Here is a 14087-nt window from a genome sequence, read left to right as displayed (position 1 = left end):
CAAAATAAATTCATACGATGCAAACTTAATTTCATTTGATAGCAAAAATAATACTGAATAAACTCGTATTAGCATGTCTACATGAATAAGTATATCAAAACATGAATACCATAGGCCTATATTCATGAATTTCATGACACAAAACTTTAATTTATTTTATCTTAAAGAAATGAAAATACATGTACCTATACATGACACAATAATACCACTGCAGAACTAGGTATTGTTTAGAAGTATTTTTAGTGTATCACAAGTATGACAGGTTGGCACAAGGAAAAAACAGCACTCTACCAGGTGACCCCACTGGACAATGGTGGCTGGCAGAACAGGAGCTGGCCGAGTCTTTCTTTCCTGATGTTTTGTGTCAAAAGGAAATTATTTTGACAGCAACAATTGATTTCATAAAGGAGAATAAAACATGGTGTGTGGCTAGTTTGTTCACTTTTTATCTGTGAACTAATTTATTCAACTATTTATCACATGAATAATTAATTCAGTAGATATTTAAACTTGTTTTATCTTTCATGATACTAATTAATTAAACAATTAATTAATTCAATAATTAAATGTATTCGTTTATCTTTTAATACAACTACGTACCTACCTCTCCCAACATTTTCTTCTGATGTTGCCCGTCGTTTTAAAGCTATTAATACTCTTTATTTTCCCCATCTCATCTCCTAGGTTAGGGTGGGATTTCACGGAGCACGCGAACGATTTGCGAAGGACGCGAATGACAAAATCCAACATTCGGAAAAGTTTTTCTCCGAATGTTTTCCGACAATGAAGCTGAAAACTATTCTTGCGCAATTTGTGCGAAGTTTCCACGACGTATGTGCGAATGTCGTGTGTATCATTGCTAAAGTACAGCATGTTACGTTCACGAAGAACACGCGACGGAAATGCGAACAACGAAACATTTTCAATAATCATGGGAGAAAATGTACCCAAGGAGAGGTGGAAGCTGTCTTGAGTCGATTTTTTTCTTTCTTCTATTTCTCCTTTCTTTTTCTCTCATTTCTCTATCGTGTGCTTGCCTACATTTTTTTTCCTACAGTTTTGTAGGACGTATCTCCACTAGTAAAGCATTTGATCTTTTTTATTTTATTTTTGCAGTTCCTCCAGCACATAATCTCTATGCTTCAAATAAAATTTTACATACTTTAGATTAATTTCAAGTGTATTCTGCGATTTGTTATATCGAACATTTCTTTCTCTTTGCTAGTCTTTAATTTCTTTTGTTACTATAGTTGTTAATAATTGTTTGATGTTTAGGTGTATGCTACGATTTTTATTTGTAGAAAACGTATAGGTCATACATCCCCCAAACGTGCGCTAAACGTTCGCGAGAATGTCTCAAAAGGTACGCGAACAGTTTGCGATTACGTCGTAAAATGATCGGAAAAACTTCGCAGATTTCGCGTAACATACGCGAGACATTCTCCAAAGTTTCGGAGTCTGTTTGGGGTTTAACGAACATTTTGCGAACATCGCGCGTGTCTTGCGAAGGTCTTGCGCATATGACGAGGCTTTAAAGACACTTTCGAGAACAATTCACGAGCAATTCACGACCAAGTGTGCGGAAAAGGTTCGCAGAAAATTTCAAACTTTTTTGAAATTCTCGCCGAAGTAAAAACGACATTCGCGAACAATTGACGACGCTTCCGAACCCTCACGTTCGTTTGGCGATCTTTTGCAGACCAAAATGCGAACGCTGGATTTTGCCATTCGCGTCCTTCGCAAATCGTTCGCGTGCCCCGTGAAATCCCACCCTAAGTTACTGCGTACTGTGCAGAAATCAAGGTGAATTGATGAGATAAATTACCGAGAGGCTGGACCATGCAGGTCTATTCATAACGCTGCTGCTTTTAAACGGCAAATTTAATGGAGGGACGATACAAGAGAAGAGCATTCTTCATTAGCCTTCCAACTGTTTTGCAAGGTATGAATTCATCGCGAATATAAATGCATCTGAAAACGGTCTGACTGTCAGCGCAATGAAGAAACCTCGTTGTGCGAGAGCGAGCCAACGGATCCGTCAGGACGGGTGGAGGGGCATTCCCCTGGTCAGACTTTCCATGGAAACGAGGAAATTGTTTGAGAGGGCGCCATCTCTAGTCTAGTATTTTGGATTCACAGACGCACACAAACACTACACTGCATGCACTAGCGTATATATAGCAAGCTTGAGCAGCTCACAACACATGCACTGCACTGATGTGCATGCACTACTAGACACTAGGCGTTTACTTCACATCAACACAAATGCAAGATGACATTCATCTTCCCGTTCAGATGTCAGTTTTCAGGATAAACTTACTTCTCTGTCGGCTACGTGAAGTTCTATCGACATTCTGAGGAAGGTAAGTACAGAATCTGTAACGAAAGTTAGACCTAACGTTAAACATAACTTCCCAAACTGAAACATGACAAAGGCAGAAAAGAGAATCAGCGCAGTAGTTTCCGTCCAGCTGTAACAATTTGTACAATTTTCTGTTATTTAGATGCTGTACTGTGATTGCACATGGACATGGAGGTCTCTGAGCTCTTGCATTCCTAGGTTCCACAACAGCACAGGACTGGTAACACGGTAGACCGATGGTACAATTGTATCTGTTTCTTGATCACGGTGGGCTTTCGGCATTATCCTGATAATCGATATCGGTCACCACTCCATTCACTGCCATTCATTTTGTCATTGCCGGTGGGTAACTGCTATATCCACCTACATAGGGCATAGACTTTGCACATGCATAGTGAAGACGCACTCGCAGAACAAGAGGGGACCGATACCACGATTTAGCCGGGCTTTCTTATCTGATGTTGGGACATGTATGGTCAACCAAATGGTCGGCTGACCATCAAGTCAGTCCGGGAAATCACTCATGAGGGGGTCTCCGTCTCACGAGGCACTCTCCCCCTCACATGAGCACCACTGGGGTACTCAGAGAGGCTCTCTCCCTGCAGTGCTCACGAGGTCTCCTCTTCACTTCTCATCCATCTCACTAAAATGGTTGCAAGGTCACGATCACACTGATTTTTTGTTACACTCACATGTCCACTCTCCATGATGAGAAGAAGAAAAAAATTCTGTCTATTTGTTTTTGATTAAAACTCAATTTATGGTACTACCGTACTAGTACTACTAATGTTAGATCTAACCCTAATAGGTGGTGGTCCTTTTTTGCATACACCTCTATGTCTGGAGAAGGCCTTGCTTGGTGTAATCACCAGATGATTTAGTAGAAGCACTGCACTTATTCAGCTGACGATTGTAAACTGTGTAGCAGAAGTTATAGCAAACCAAACTGATTTCGATTGAGAGCAGATTGTGAATTTTTCTACTACAGTGGAAACTCGATATAACGAGATGGTCGGGACCGAGTCATTTTCCTCGTTATAGCCGATATCTCGTTATATCAGTAGGCATAAAAAAGGCATAACATAAAGACATTAATTTGCACATGTGGGACTACCCATCATATTTCAATCAATACTGATAACTTGATATTGTGTGTGAGGGAATTACTCACCTTTATGGGTAAGAAGATGTTTTTCGCCAAGGAAATCCAATATCAAGAATGTGTTTCTTATTTATTGTAGATGTTTGAATTTGTAAATTTAATAGCTTGCGATTGTATCAAGATCGTCTGTGGATTGGTATGTGGTTACCGGATGGGTGTGTGTTGTGTGGAAAGCTTGAAGATGGTCTGCACAATGCTGTGTGTGTATGTGACACATTCTGTATGTATATTATGACTGCGTGTGTGTGTGAAGATGGGGAATTCCCTACGTAGAAGGCCAATCACAGCATCAGATTGCCTCACACCTGCTAAACGTTATGATGATGTCATTATGGCCGTCCCACCACATTTTCTGCATGTATCAGTGTGCGCACACACACACACTTACACGTACAACATGCAGTGCTAGCTGGAGTGCACTGAAGAAATTGATTATGTGTGTACAAGACAGTTTTTGGCGCATCAAGCTTTACAATCTCGGAAGATGACAGCACTAGGCAAAGTAAAGCTTTACCGAAGGCATTTTGCTTTACCTCGCTATAGCAGGTTTGATTGACTATGTTTTTCTTTGTTTGGAAGTCACAAAATTTATCTCGCTATAGCAGTTATTTCGTTAAAGCCGATCTCGCTATAAGAGTATCATTTTACATAGACTTGTGTGGAAGGAAATTTGGGACCGGGAAAATTTCCTCGTTATAACCGATATCTCGTTATAGCAGTGTTCGTTATACCGAGTTTCCCCTGTATAGTAGTCCAGCGATGATGTGACGGCACTGAAAGCTTAGAAATTCATTTTAACTTTTGAATTAGGACCTACATAACTGTTTGATTTTCCTCAAACTTTCACTGATGTGTTCTACTGCTTTCACTCATTCTACAATGATATTTGGGCTTTGGTTTCGTGTAGGAAAATTTTGTGTGTGTGTGTGTGTTTATCCTCTCTTGAAACTCTAGACCTACATGTATGTGGCCTATGTGTAACCTTCATCACTGAAAGTAGTGCATTTCCAATCACATTTATAGTGGAGAAAAAATATATTTACAGGCCTAGTACCTGCATTGCAGTTAATGATTGCAAGGTGGCATAAGCACTCTGTCATTTTTGGTCCAGTTTGCCCCTTTTCCCTCACACAGGCATTGTACAATCCAGAGAAAAATTGACATCAGGACAGCAATACCAACCAAGTATCAATATCATCTCTTTGGCCATAAAACCATTCAGAAGTCATTTAAACTTACAAACTTGCACTTGTCATCAGAATGCCCTTAAGGCGTACTCGCTAAACTACTAATTTCCACCTTCTTGATACTAGCGTAGTTGTACAACATCCACTGCTAACAAACACCCTACAGGAAACAGTTATTTCTGACTGGAAAAAAATCTAGAAATTTGGTTCAGCTAAGCTTCAAATTATGTACTGTTATATATACATGTGCATGTTTTTGGAGCAAGACATGTAGCCTCTCACACTTGGTATTAAATTGTGATTTTCTGTGCATGTTATGTCTTTGCAGATTGAAAGGTGCAGCCTGTCAGGATGAGCAGTGATATTTCCTCTGTGTCTGGAGGAGGGGGTGGGGCCGGTGGGCCAGCTCCATCTGTTCTTCAAATCAAGACACGCAACATCATACGACCCCCAACCCCTGAGACGGTCATCACGGAGAGACCCATGGACCCGGACATCAGCATCTATTGTGACAGCTGCCGGGAGTTTATCAGTGTCAGAGCCATGCACGAACACCGGGCATTCCACAGCGCTCTGGCGACGCTGGGATACAAGGGGAGTCAGCAGCCTGACAACGTCAAATCCCTCCTGAAGAGGCGGCAAGCGCTCATGAGGGAGCTGAATGCAAGAAGCGACTGCAACAACCCCGTTCCTTTCGACCGCCTCCAGAAGATCAACGAAGCGTACGAGATGGTCAAGGCACATCTTGAGGACACATATGAGGAGTTGATCCATACAAAGGAAAATCTAGTCTACGAGTGCAATGGCATAGCGCTGAACTGCAGTGCTCCTTGTGTTAGAGCCGTGGGCTTCTGCTCAGACGACAACAAGAGATGGAAGTCCAAGATGGAGGACACACGCGTGTTTCAGGATTACTATGGCAACGATGTGAACAGGTGTTTTTTTGCCATCTATGATGGTTACAATGGGAGGTTTGCTGCAGACATAGCGGCTAATGATTTGCACCACCTCTTGCTGAGTGAGCTGCAGAAAGTCGATCAGGATGTTTCATGCACGTGCACCGTGAATCTCGCGGACAAAAACGACCTGAGCGATTACCAGCTGGAGCGGAAGTCCGTGGTGGTGAGGCAGGACAGTCTCCGCCACATTCTGCACGAGGAGAGCGTCAACATCATCCAGCAGATCATGCACACGTGTGAGAGCAACCTGATGAAACTGAACGAGACGTCTCCTGAGGAGGAAGAGGGGGAGACACCTGCTCGCAGAAAGAAGTACCGCGATCCCGAGTCGGAGAAAATGGGTCTTGCGTTTCACAGAGCATACACCTCCCTTGATCGCTATCTGTCTTATGGGATAAATGAAACATCTTTGGTGCGCTGGAGTGGGTGTTCAGCCCTCACTCTAGTCATTCAAAATTCTATGGTCCAAGAGGATACAGAAGAAGAGGCAAAGGAAAAGAAGGAGGAGGAGGAGGACGAGGATGTGAGGACAGTTGAAGAGAAAGAAGAGACGGCTAGCAGGAAAAGTGGTAATGAGGAGGAGGAGGAAGAAACACAAGGTGGGAATGATAACGAGGAGACCAAGGACAAAGAGTTACCACCCTTACAGGAGCTTGGTGTCTTACACCTTGCTAATGCTGGTAAGACTTTGTTGCTGTCCAGATGAAGATGGTGAAGAACTCATTTGACATTTTGGTTTTAGTATCTTATTGCTTTATCTATGACAATAAAACCAGGATGGGGTATGAAGTTGTTTTTAAAGGGTAGCAGCATGTATTAAGACCTTAAGTTTATTCCGAGCTCATGCAGGATAAATGATAGCTCATAATGTGAACATTTCTAATCAGCTTGATTTTACTGCAATATTTACCCCATACTGTACATCAATACCACTTACTGTAAGGGACTGGGCTATGCCATTTTATAAGCATTCAGGCAAAACTTGTTGAATGTTTCCACACCTCACAGCAGAGTGCAATGGTCATTGATATTTCGATCCAAGATGTGACTCATTTCATTTTCTCACTTCATCCTCCTCAATCAAAAGTTGGATAAGCATTTTTGAGACCATGCAGAAGGGCACAACAATGGTATCCATGTTTTTATAATTGGCCACAGCAGATCAGTAAAGGACTACTTTTGACTATACTTGTTAAAATTTTTGACAAACAAACTGTTTAAATCATTCGTTTATAAATATTTGATTTCCCACAATATTCTGAATGAGGATACCTTCTTACCATTTTTCTTTTCAGGTAACACCCATGCCGTCTTATGCAGAGCTGGCAAGGCCTACCGTTTGTCCCGGGACCACACCCCTGGCAGTGCCCAAGAGCGATCCCGTGTCAAGAAGGCTGGCTCATCAGTCCAAGCAGGGGGCACATGCGGGCGTGTCAATGGCATCCTTGACACCACCAGAGGACTTGGTAACTATGGCGATCCGCATCTGAAAAAAGCAGTCATCCCAGATCCCTACACCACCAGTGTCAAGATTGACCAGCACGCCCAGTTCATCATCCTGGCAACAGCTGGCCTTTGGGAGGTTCTCACAGATGACGAGGTGGTATCCTTGGTGAAACAGACACTTGTAGTTCAGCACACCAAGTCGGGGATCGCTACGGTTCCTGATGGATACGGGTATGAAATGTCCGAGGCCACAACCTTTGGGGAGGACTTTGATGGATCGGCTGTTGGTGGCCTTGAAACAAGCTTGGGTCAGACTGCCTTTGACAACACCGAGGCCTCGCACATTGACATTGATGGGGCAGAGGAGGCAGATGGCGCTGGTCCAAAGCATCGGTACAAGAACCCCTCTGCCTTTCCGGAGGACAATGAGGAGGATGCAGATAGCAAGTCCCAGATAACATGGAACCAGCCCCTAGTCAACGGGGATCAGCCGGAGTCTGACCAACAGAAGAGGGTGGTAGACATGGAGAACGGTCCGAACGATGGCATCCGTGTGAAGGCAGGAACAGAGGGTTCCCAAGCTGGCAGCAGAACGGACGGAGAGTCGCTGAGAAACTTCAAGGAGGAATTCAACGACGACGTGGCCAGCGTCAAGACGGACTTTGAGAGCATGATCTCCGCTCTGTGCGAGGACGGCAACGAGGCAGACGTCGATACCCTGACTGAGATGCACACGCTGTACACCAAGTCTCGCTTGTCAGAAGGGCTCGGGGCTTTGGACAAGAAGGAAGAGTACCGTATGATGGCCCAAACGGTCAGTGAGAGACTGGTCCAAAGTGCCCTGTTGGCGGGGTCGCGGGATAATGTCACTGTCATGGCTGTCCTGCTTGATGGCTGCCAGTTGTGAAAGAACAATTTATTGTCACGAACTTCAGGCTTTGTGAATTCTCAACTTTGTACTTCCCGCCAGCTGACACTCTTGCTCAGTCCAGTGCATTCGCAGCAGTTACAGTATCCCAGAGTCAGTTCTGTGGATTTGTGCTGTGATGTTGGCATCCGTGCTTAAATCAGCGTTTCTTTCAATCACTAAGTGATGTAACCCATGTCATCATCCTCATGTTAATCTGAGCTGTATCAACTACCTTTAAATTTGAGTGTAAAATGTCATTACACACTTATGGACTCACAGGGATTTGTGCATATGGTTTATGATCTACAATAATCTCTTTCAATCACAGGATTTCAGAACACATGGTTACTTGGCACTTCAGAAAAAAAACCCGGCCAGGATGGTCATTTGTGTACATGCAGTGAGTGTTAAAGAAAATCCATTGCTGACACAAACAGAAAAAGAAAGGTTGTTATCGAAATTCTCAAGTAGTTGTGTTTTTGTAGTTGTTGTTACTGCCAAATGCAAATAGGCAAAATCAAGATATTCCGTCCAGTTAGGTGTATATTCAAAGCATTACTGTGTGTTAAAAAAGAGGGTTTTTTTTATTGTTTTTTATATAGATTTGTATACTGCTACACAGTGAAAATTGTACATTCATGAAGTTGCGCAAAGGTGCAATAAACACATGTATACACTTGCCTGGGGCTACCAGGATAAGCTGTGTAGGTATTTTATACCAGTACCTGATAAAATCAGAGCACTATATACTAAGCTGGGTAACTGTACTTGGATGTGCAAGGCACAGTGCTCAACTACACTGTAACCAAACAAATGGAATAGATATGCTTTTATTATTTTCCCTTGTTATTTTCTTTAATTATATTTTTGTTTTTCTTTTTTTTTTTAATTTGCGATGGGCAGGTTTACAACTGTCATCAAATTGGACATCCTATTTTTGGGAAGCCCCCTGTTTTACATCTAGTCACTATAGATGAGGTGTCAGATATTCCCTTTGATTGCTGTTAGTACACCATTCTCTCTCTTCAGGTCTGTTGAGTGTAATGCACATGAGTGTAAAACTGGAAGTTTTCGTGGCATGAAATTTTCATGAATTGCCACAGGCATTCAATGCATAGTGTAGACAAATATTTTTGTACGTGCATTTTGAATTTGCGAATGCATTGCTCCTAGCGAAATTCACAAAAATTTTATGAACACAAAAATTCTCTGGTTTTACAGTACATTTCGACAAACCTGTAAAGTGGAATTTGAGAGCAACAATTATGCTTGTGGAATTACAAACAATTCAGCTCTTTTGCATCTAGTCCATTGATTATCCTGCTCAAAATACAATGCACCTCATCTTTGACAGGTGGAGCAGGGTCTACTGTGGAACCTCATTGTCAGGAGGTTGAATGTAGGCAGAAATGTGACTTACAAAAGAAATTTGGCAGGTTTTATCCCTTTTATATGTATATGCTATTGTTTTTATCCCTTATATAACAAGGTACTTAATATAGCAAGAATTTCAGTGGTTCGAAGCAACTTGTTACAAGGTCATCATCCCCCCCCCCCAAAAAAAAACAACAACATGCGACTGTGAAACAGTCTTGTATAACAAGTGCGCTAACAATGAAGTATTGCATTTAACAAGGTGAATTTGGCGATCTCCAATTTTCCATTACAGTATTATAGCTGGTCTAAATTTTGTTCTAACCGAACAAATAAACAATAAAAAACATAGAGCAGATAGTGTTGCGGCCTGAATTTTTACTTCGTTGTAACCAGAATTATCGTGTGTGTTATATCAGGAGTGCTCTGTATAACAGGAATTCTTCCATACGAGAACGTCACATGACCACTCAGTCATAGTTTAAATACCTATACAGGAGAACCTCGTTATAACGAGCTGCTTGGGGCCTCTGAAATTTCCTTGTTTTATATCAGGTATCTTGTTTCATACAAGGGGGAAAATCAAAGAATATAAAAAGAATGGGACCAACAAAATTACCTCATTATATCTGGTATTTCATTATATCCGATGTTGTTTATAACGATCTTCGACTGTATTACCTTGAACATTTTGTTTACAGTAGACAATGAGAAGCAGTGTAAATCTTCCTTCCTCGTCTTCTCTTTGCTCCAGTCTTCTTCCTCATGCTTCCGTGAAACCTTGGAGACCAAAACATGAGCTTCAGATATCGCTCTTTGGAACCTCTGAAGTGGCAATATTTGCCTAATAATTGGCTAATCAACTGCAAAGTGCCCAATATCACAATGTTGACTATATGACGGCATTTCCCTCATGGTCTAGATGTTATCATGTGTATTGGATAGGCAAACAATGGCCTGATTATGTAAAATGACTGACTTATGGGTGATAACGCAACTGCATTGGGGTTCAGGGTGCAGAGTGGTACGCTGTACCTGGAATATGCACTCGATGATGTTTCAGTGTATGATAATGATGCATGTACTTTTTTGGGGGGGGGGGGGTGGTGGGATCAGAATCTAAAAAAAGAAGAAGAAGAAAAAAGCATAGTTTAGTTGGCTGGACTAAAATACATCCGTGTTATGTATCAAAAGAAGTAGAAAAATTCCCCCGTACAAAATCAATGTGTCTCTCTATACAGTACATGTTTGCATTTCCTGAAAAAGAACCCCATGCAATTACATCCATATGAGCAGTGTAACAGAGCTTTGACCAGACATCTCTTCACTAGTGTCCACTGAACATTGGGGTATGAATTTGATTAGACATGCAAATACTTGTGCCTTTCTCAATATAGATCTGTGCCCACTTTGTGCCTTTCTCAATATAGATCTGTGCCCACTTTGTGCCTTTCTCAATATACATGTACATGTATGTCCACTGTGTGATTGGCTTTCAACTCTTTGTATCTTTTACTATGGACACATTCACAGAGTCTCTATTTTCTCTTGGGATACATCTCCAGACTTTAAAGGTGCATGGTCCCAGTGTTTTAGTCAAATGCGTACGCCGGCGCACGGCGCAAGTTTCCTATAGAGACCTACGCTATCGACTCCTCTTTAGCGCTTACGCTTTGGCCCACTTCCCCGCGTCCGAAGAAGTCCGATTCACTGTAGTCAGTGGTCCGATCACAGTTCGGCTCATGATTCGGCTGAGGGGGATGACAGCTTTAGCAAACTTCTTTTGTGATGTCATAATAACAAGCACATATGCACGCACCCTGGCATTACAACAGACTGTTACTTAGCAACACCTACGCGCTTTACTCTTGATGACAGCTCAACTTCGGTAATCTTCGTATCTATGCTAACGGTGATCAGCAGTATCATTAAGAGCACCCTCTACACTACCAGGACTATGCGCCTTTAAGAGGTTATCTGGACTGTCCACCCAAGTGCCACAGGCTGGCCTCCTCTCATAGTCTAGTTCTGACAATCCGTGCTTTTGAATATGTCCAATGTTTCATTTGTACAGATGTCCACAGCCAAACGAGTTTACAAGTACAGCACAGTGTATCCCACTTGATTGGACAATAAAGATGCATACTTCTGTTGCATTCTAGTGTCATGTCCTAATTTTTCCGGAGTGAAATGACATGTATGTCTGAAGGAAATACCTTGTACTGTAAACGTTGACACATTCACACGATTATTTTGTGTGTGTGTGTGTGTGTGTGTATGTGTGCTAAATGGCTCTAAAACATATTCAGAGGTTCTTGAACTTGTGGTATGCAATTGTCAACCCATTCAAAATGTGCAGAGAAAATTGTGAAGATATTTTCACAGGTCTTAGAATTTGCACAAGCCAAAAGTAGCGCGAAATCTGTGAAAATTTCTGTGTTAATAATATACAATGGAATGGAATGATTGAAATGTTGAATTGTAAACTCTTGCTCCTGTTTACTATCTTCACCCCCCCCCCCCCCCCCAGTTGAGTTCCTCTATTACAAAAGGGTTAATTTTACCCAAAGTGTAGATTTCACTCAGTGACTACAAAAGTTACCATTCTTTTTTTTTAAATGTATACATGGATGAGAATGGGTGAAGTGAAAAGTAATCTTTCAGCTCTAAATGACATTTCAAGTTGTGATAGTATTGGACCAATTTCTCATCATCAGAGTAGCATTCATGCAGGGGTCGCACTTAACTTTTTTTGTAACTAGCCAGGCGGACTACCTAGAATCAATTTTGACACTGAAGCAATATTTTGGCTAGCCAGACGGACTAGTTACTTCAGAATTTTATGATTTTTAGCTAGTCCGACATGATTTTGGGTGGCCAATGGCCAGCGGACCATCGCCAATTTCGAACCCTGTCATGTGTATTGTATGTAAACTTTACAGTGGACTCCTGTTACAATGAAGTCCTCAGGACCGATGGTTTTCTTTTGTTATATTGAAACTTTGTTATAACCGTACAAATAAACAATAAAAAACATAGAGCGGATACTGTTACGGTCTGAATTTTTACTTTGTTGTAACCGGAATTTCGTTATAACTTCGTTATGACAGGAGTGTACTGTATACGTAATTTCTTGCTTTCGATAACTAGAGCACAAACACATTGAAAGAGACGTTGACCCCCCAAAAAAAAATATATCCTTGCCTCTTATAGATTGACCTGTAGATATTTTGTGCAATAGTTGAGCATTCACCTTTCTCATCTCGTATCACGGATATTTGGGATTTCTAAGATACAGAGAAGAGGAAGGAAAACACAAATATGCAGTGGCGGATCCTTTATTTTTTGTTAAAACAAAAGAAATTGTAAAAAAAATGGGGGGGGGGGGTGGTTGCATGTGCGTGCCCCCCCCCCCCCCCCCCCCCGCCTCTACGGAAATCCTGGATCCGCCCCTGAATACGTATACATTGTGCATCTTTTCAGTGAGAGAGAAAATACTCTACGTAAGAGTATGTTAAGAATAAGCAGTACACTGCATCATTGGGGCTCAAACTGTGTTGGCATGTTTGTCTCTGCATGTATCTGTGCATTTCAAGTAATACTGAATCTGATGAAAAAACACCGTACAGTGTATTTAGCTGCAGTTTCATTTTTGCCAATGTTGCCAGTTGGCCAACAATTGCATCTTCCCACAGGAAGGCGAATGATCGTCTCCTACAATACAATGTCTGTTGTTGTTGTGTCCATGGTGGCAAATTGCCAACTTTGCTCCTCTTGCAAAAAGGTACAGTTGAACCTCTCGTATCCGGACAAGTCGGGACCGGGGCTCATCCGGATAAGGGATTTGGCCGGATACGGGAGACTCAATGCTTTATACATGTACATATACATACACATGTACTGATGTAGTACCACATGTAGTAATGTGTATACTGCAACCTTTTCATTGTTACATTTGGGGATGTTAAAATGTCTGAAGGTAAGCAATTTGGAAGGAAATTTGATGTAATATGTATGTCAATCATGTTGGAAGTAATATGTAATTCATGTGTGTTTGTGTAGGAGTTCTCAAGGAGTTGGGAATCCCCCTTTCCTCCCGTATGGTTTTATTTAAAAAAACAAAATCACGGCGAGATTGCGTCCGTATAATAGAGAGATCCGGATAAAGGGAGGCCGGATAATAGAGGCTCAACTGTACTGTAAAACACGATTACATCTTGTGGCATGAAAATTTCACGAATTGGAGGCGATGGCCTTTCTCGCAGCATGAAATTTACATGACTTGCTACTGGCATCCAGTGTATATTGTGTAGGCAGGAACTTACTAGTACTAGAGGTTCTTGGGCAAATCTACTGTAATACATGTACAGGTCGTAGTGCATGTACACAAGAAATGACAGAGAGACCCATGTTCCATAGCAAAATTGTTTTATTTATTTCGCACTGTGAACGGAGTACACATATGCCATTTTACATGGTAAATAGTATACACATTGACGTTTCATTCAATTTTCTCTAAATTACATCATTTTCTTCAACATTTTTTCCTTCTTTTTTTTTTGTTGGGATAGAACAAGCATGATCAATACATTACGACGAGAAAAGAAATAAAATACACCTTAAACTACATTGTAATGTTGGGACATACTGAAACCATTCCAATATGAGGACATACATTCAACATTCA

At 41.5% G+C, this 14087-nt stretch overlaps 1 protein-coding gene across 1 annotated transcript; it reads left to right on the top strand.

Moving 5' to 3' along the window:
• Positions 1-2262: 2262 nt before the first annotated feature.
• Positions 2263-8077, top strand: LOC139745323 (protein phosphatase 2C-like domain-containing protein 1). Its single transcript, XM_071655724.1, has 3 exons — positions 2263-2363; positions 5040-6350; positions 6966-8077. Exons 2-3 carry the CDS (start codon positions 5063-5065, stop codon positions 8021-8023), a joined length of 2346 nt encoding a protein of 781 aa, XP_071511825.1. The 5' UTR covers positions 2263-2363; positions 5040-5062; the 3' UTR covers positions 8024-8077.
• Positions 8078-14087: the final 6010 nt, after the last annotated feature.

This window comes from Diadema antillarum, unplaced genomic scaffold (genome assembly GCF_040938485.1).
Source record: "Diadema antillarum isolate AM-2024a unplaced genomic scaffold, OU_Dant_1.0 seq00001253_RagTag, whole genome shotgun sequence".
Taxonomy (NCBI): domain Eukaryota; kingdom Metazoa; phylum Echinodermata; class Echinoidea; order Diadematoida; family Diadematidae; genus Diadema; species Diadema antillarum.
Note: the sequence above shows the minus strand (reverse complement) of the source record. Positions and strands in the feature narration are given on the sequence as shown.

Excerpts from the sequence above, each read along its gene's own strand:
- LOC139745323 (XM_071655724.1), top strand. The coding sequence starts at position 5,063 with ATGAGCAGTGATATTTCCTCTGTGTCTGGAGGAGGGGGTGGGGCCGGT. Across the intron at positions 6,351-6,965 it reads CTTACACCTTGCTAATGCTG|GTAACACCCATGCCGTCTTA; the intron begins GTAAGACTTTGT and ends TTTTCTTTTCAG.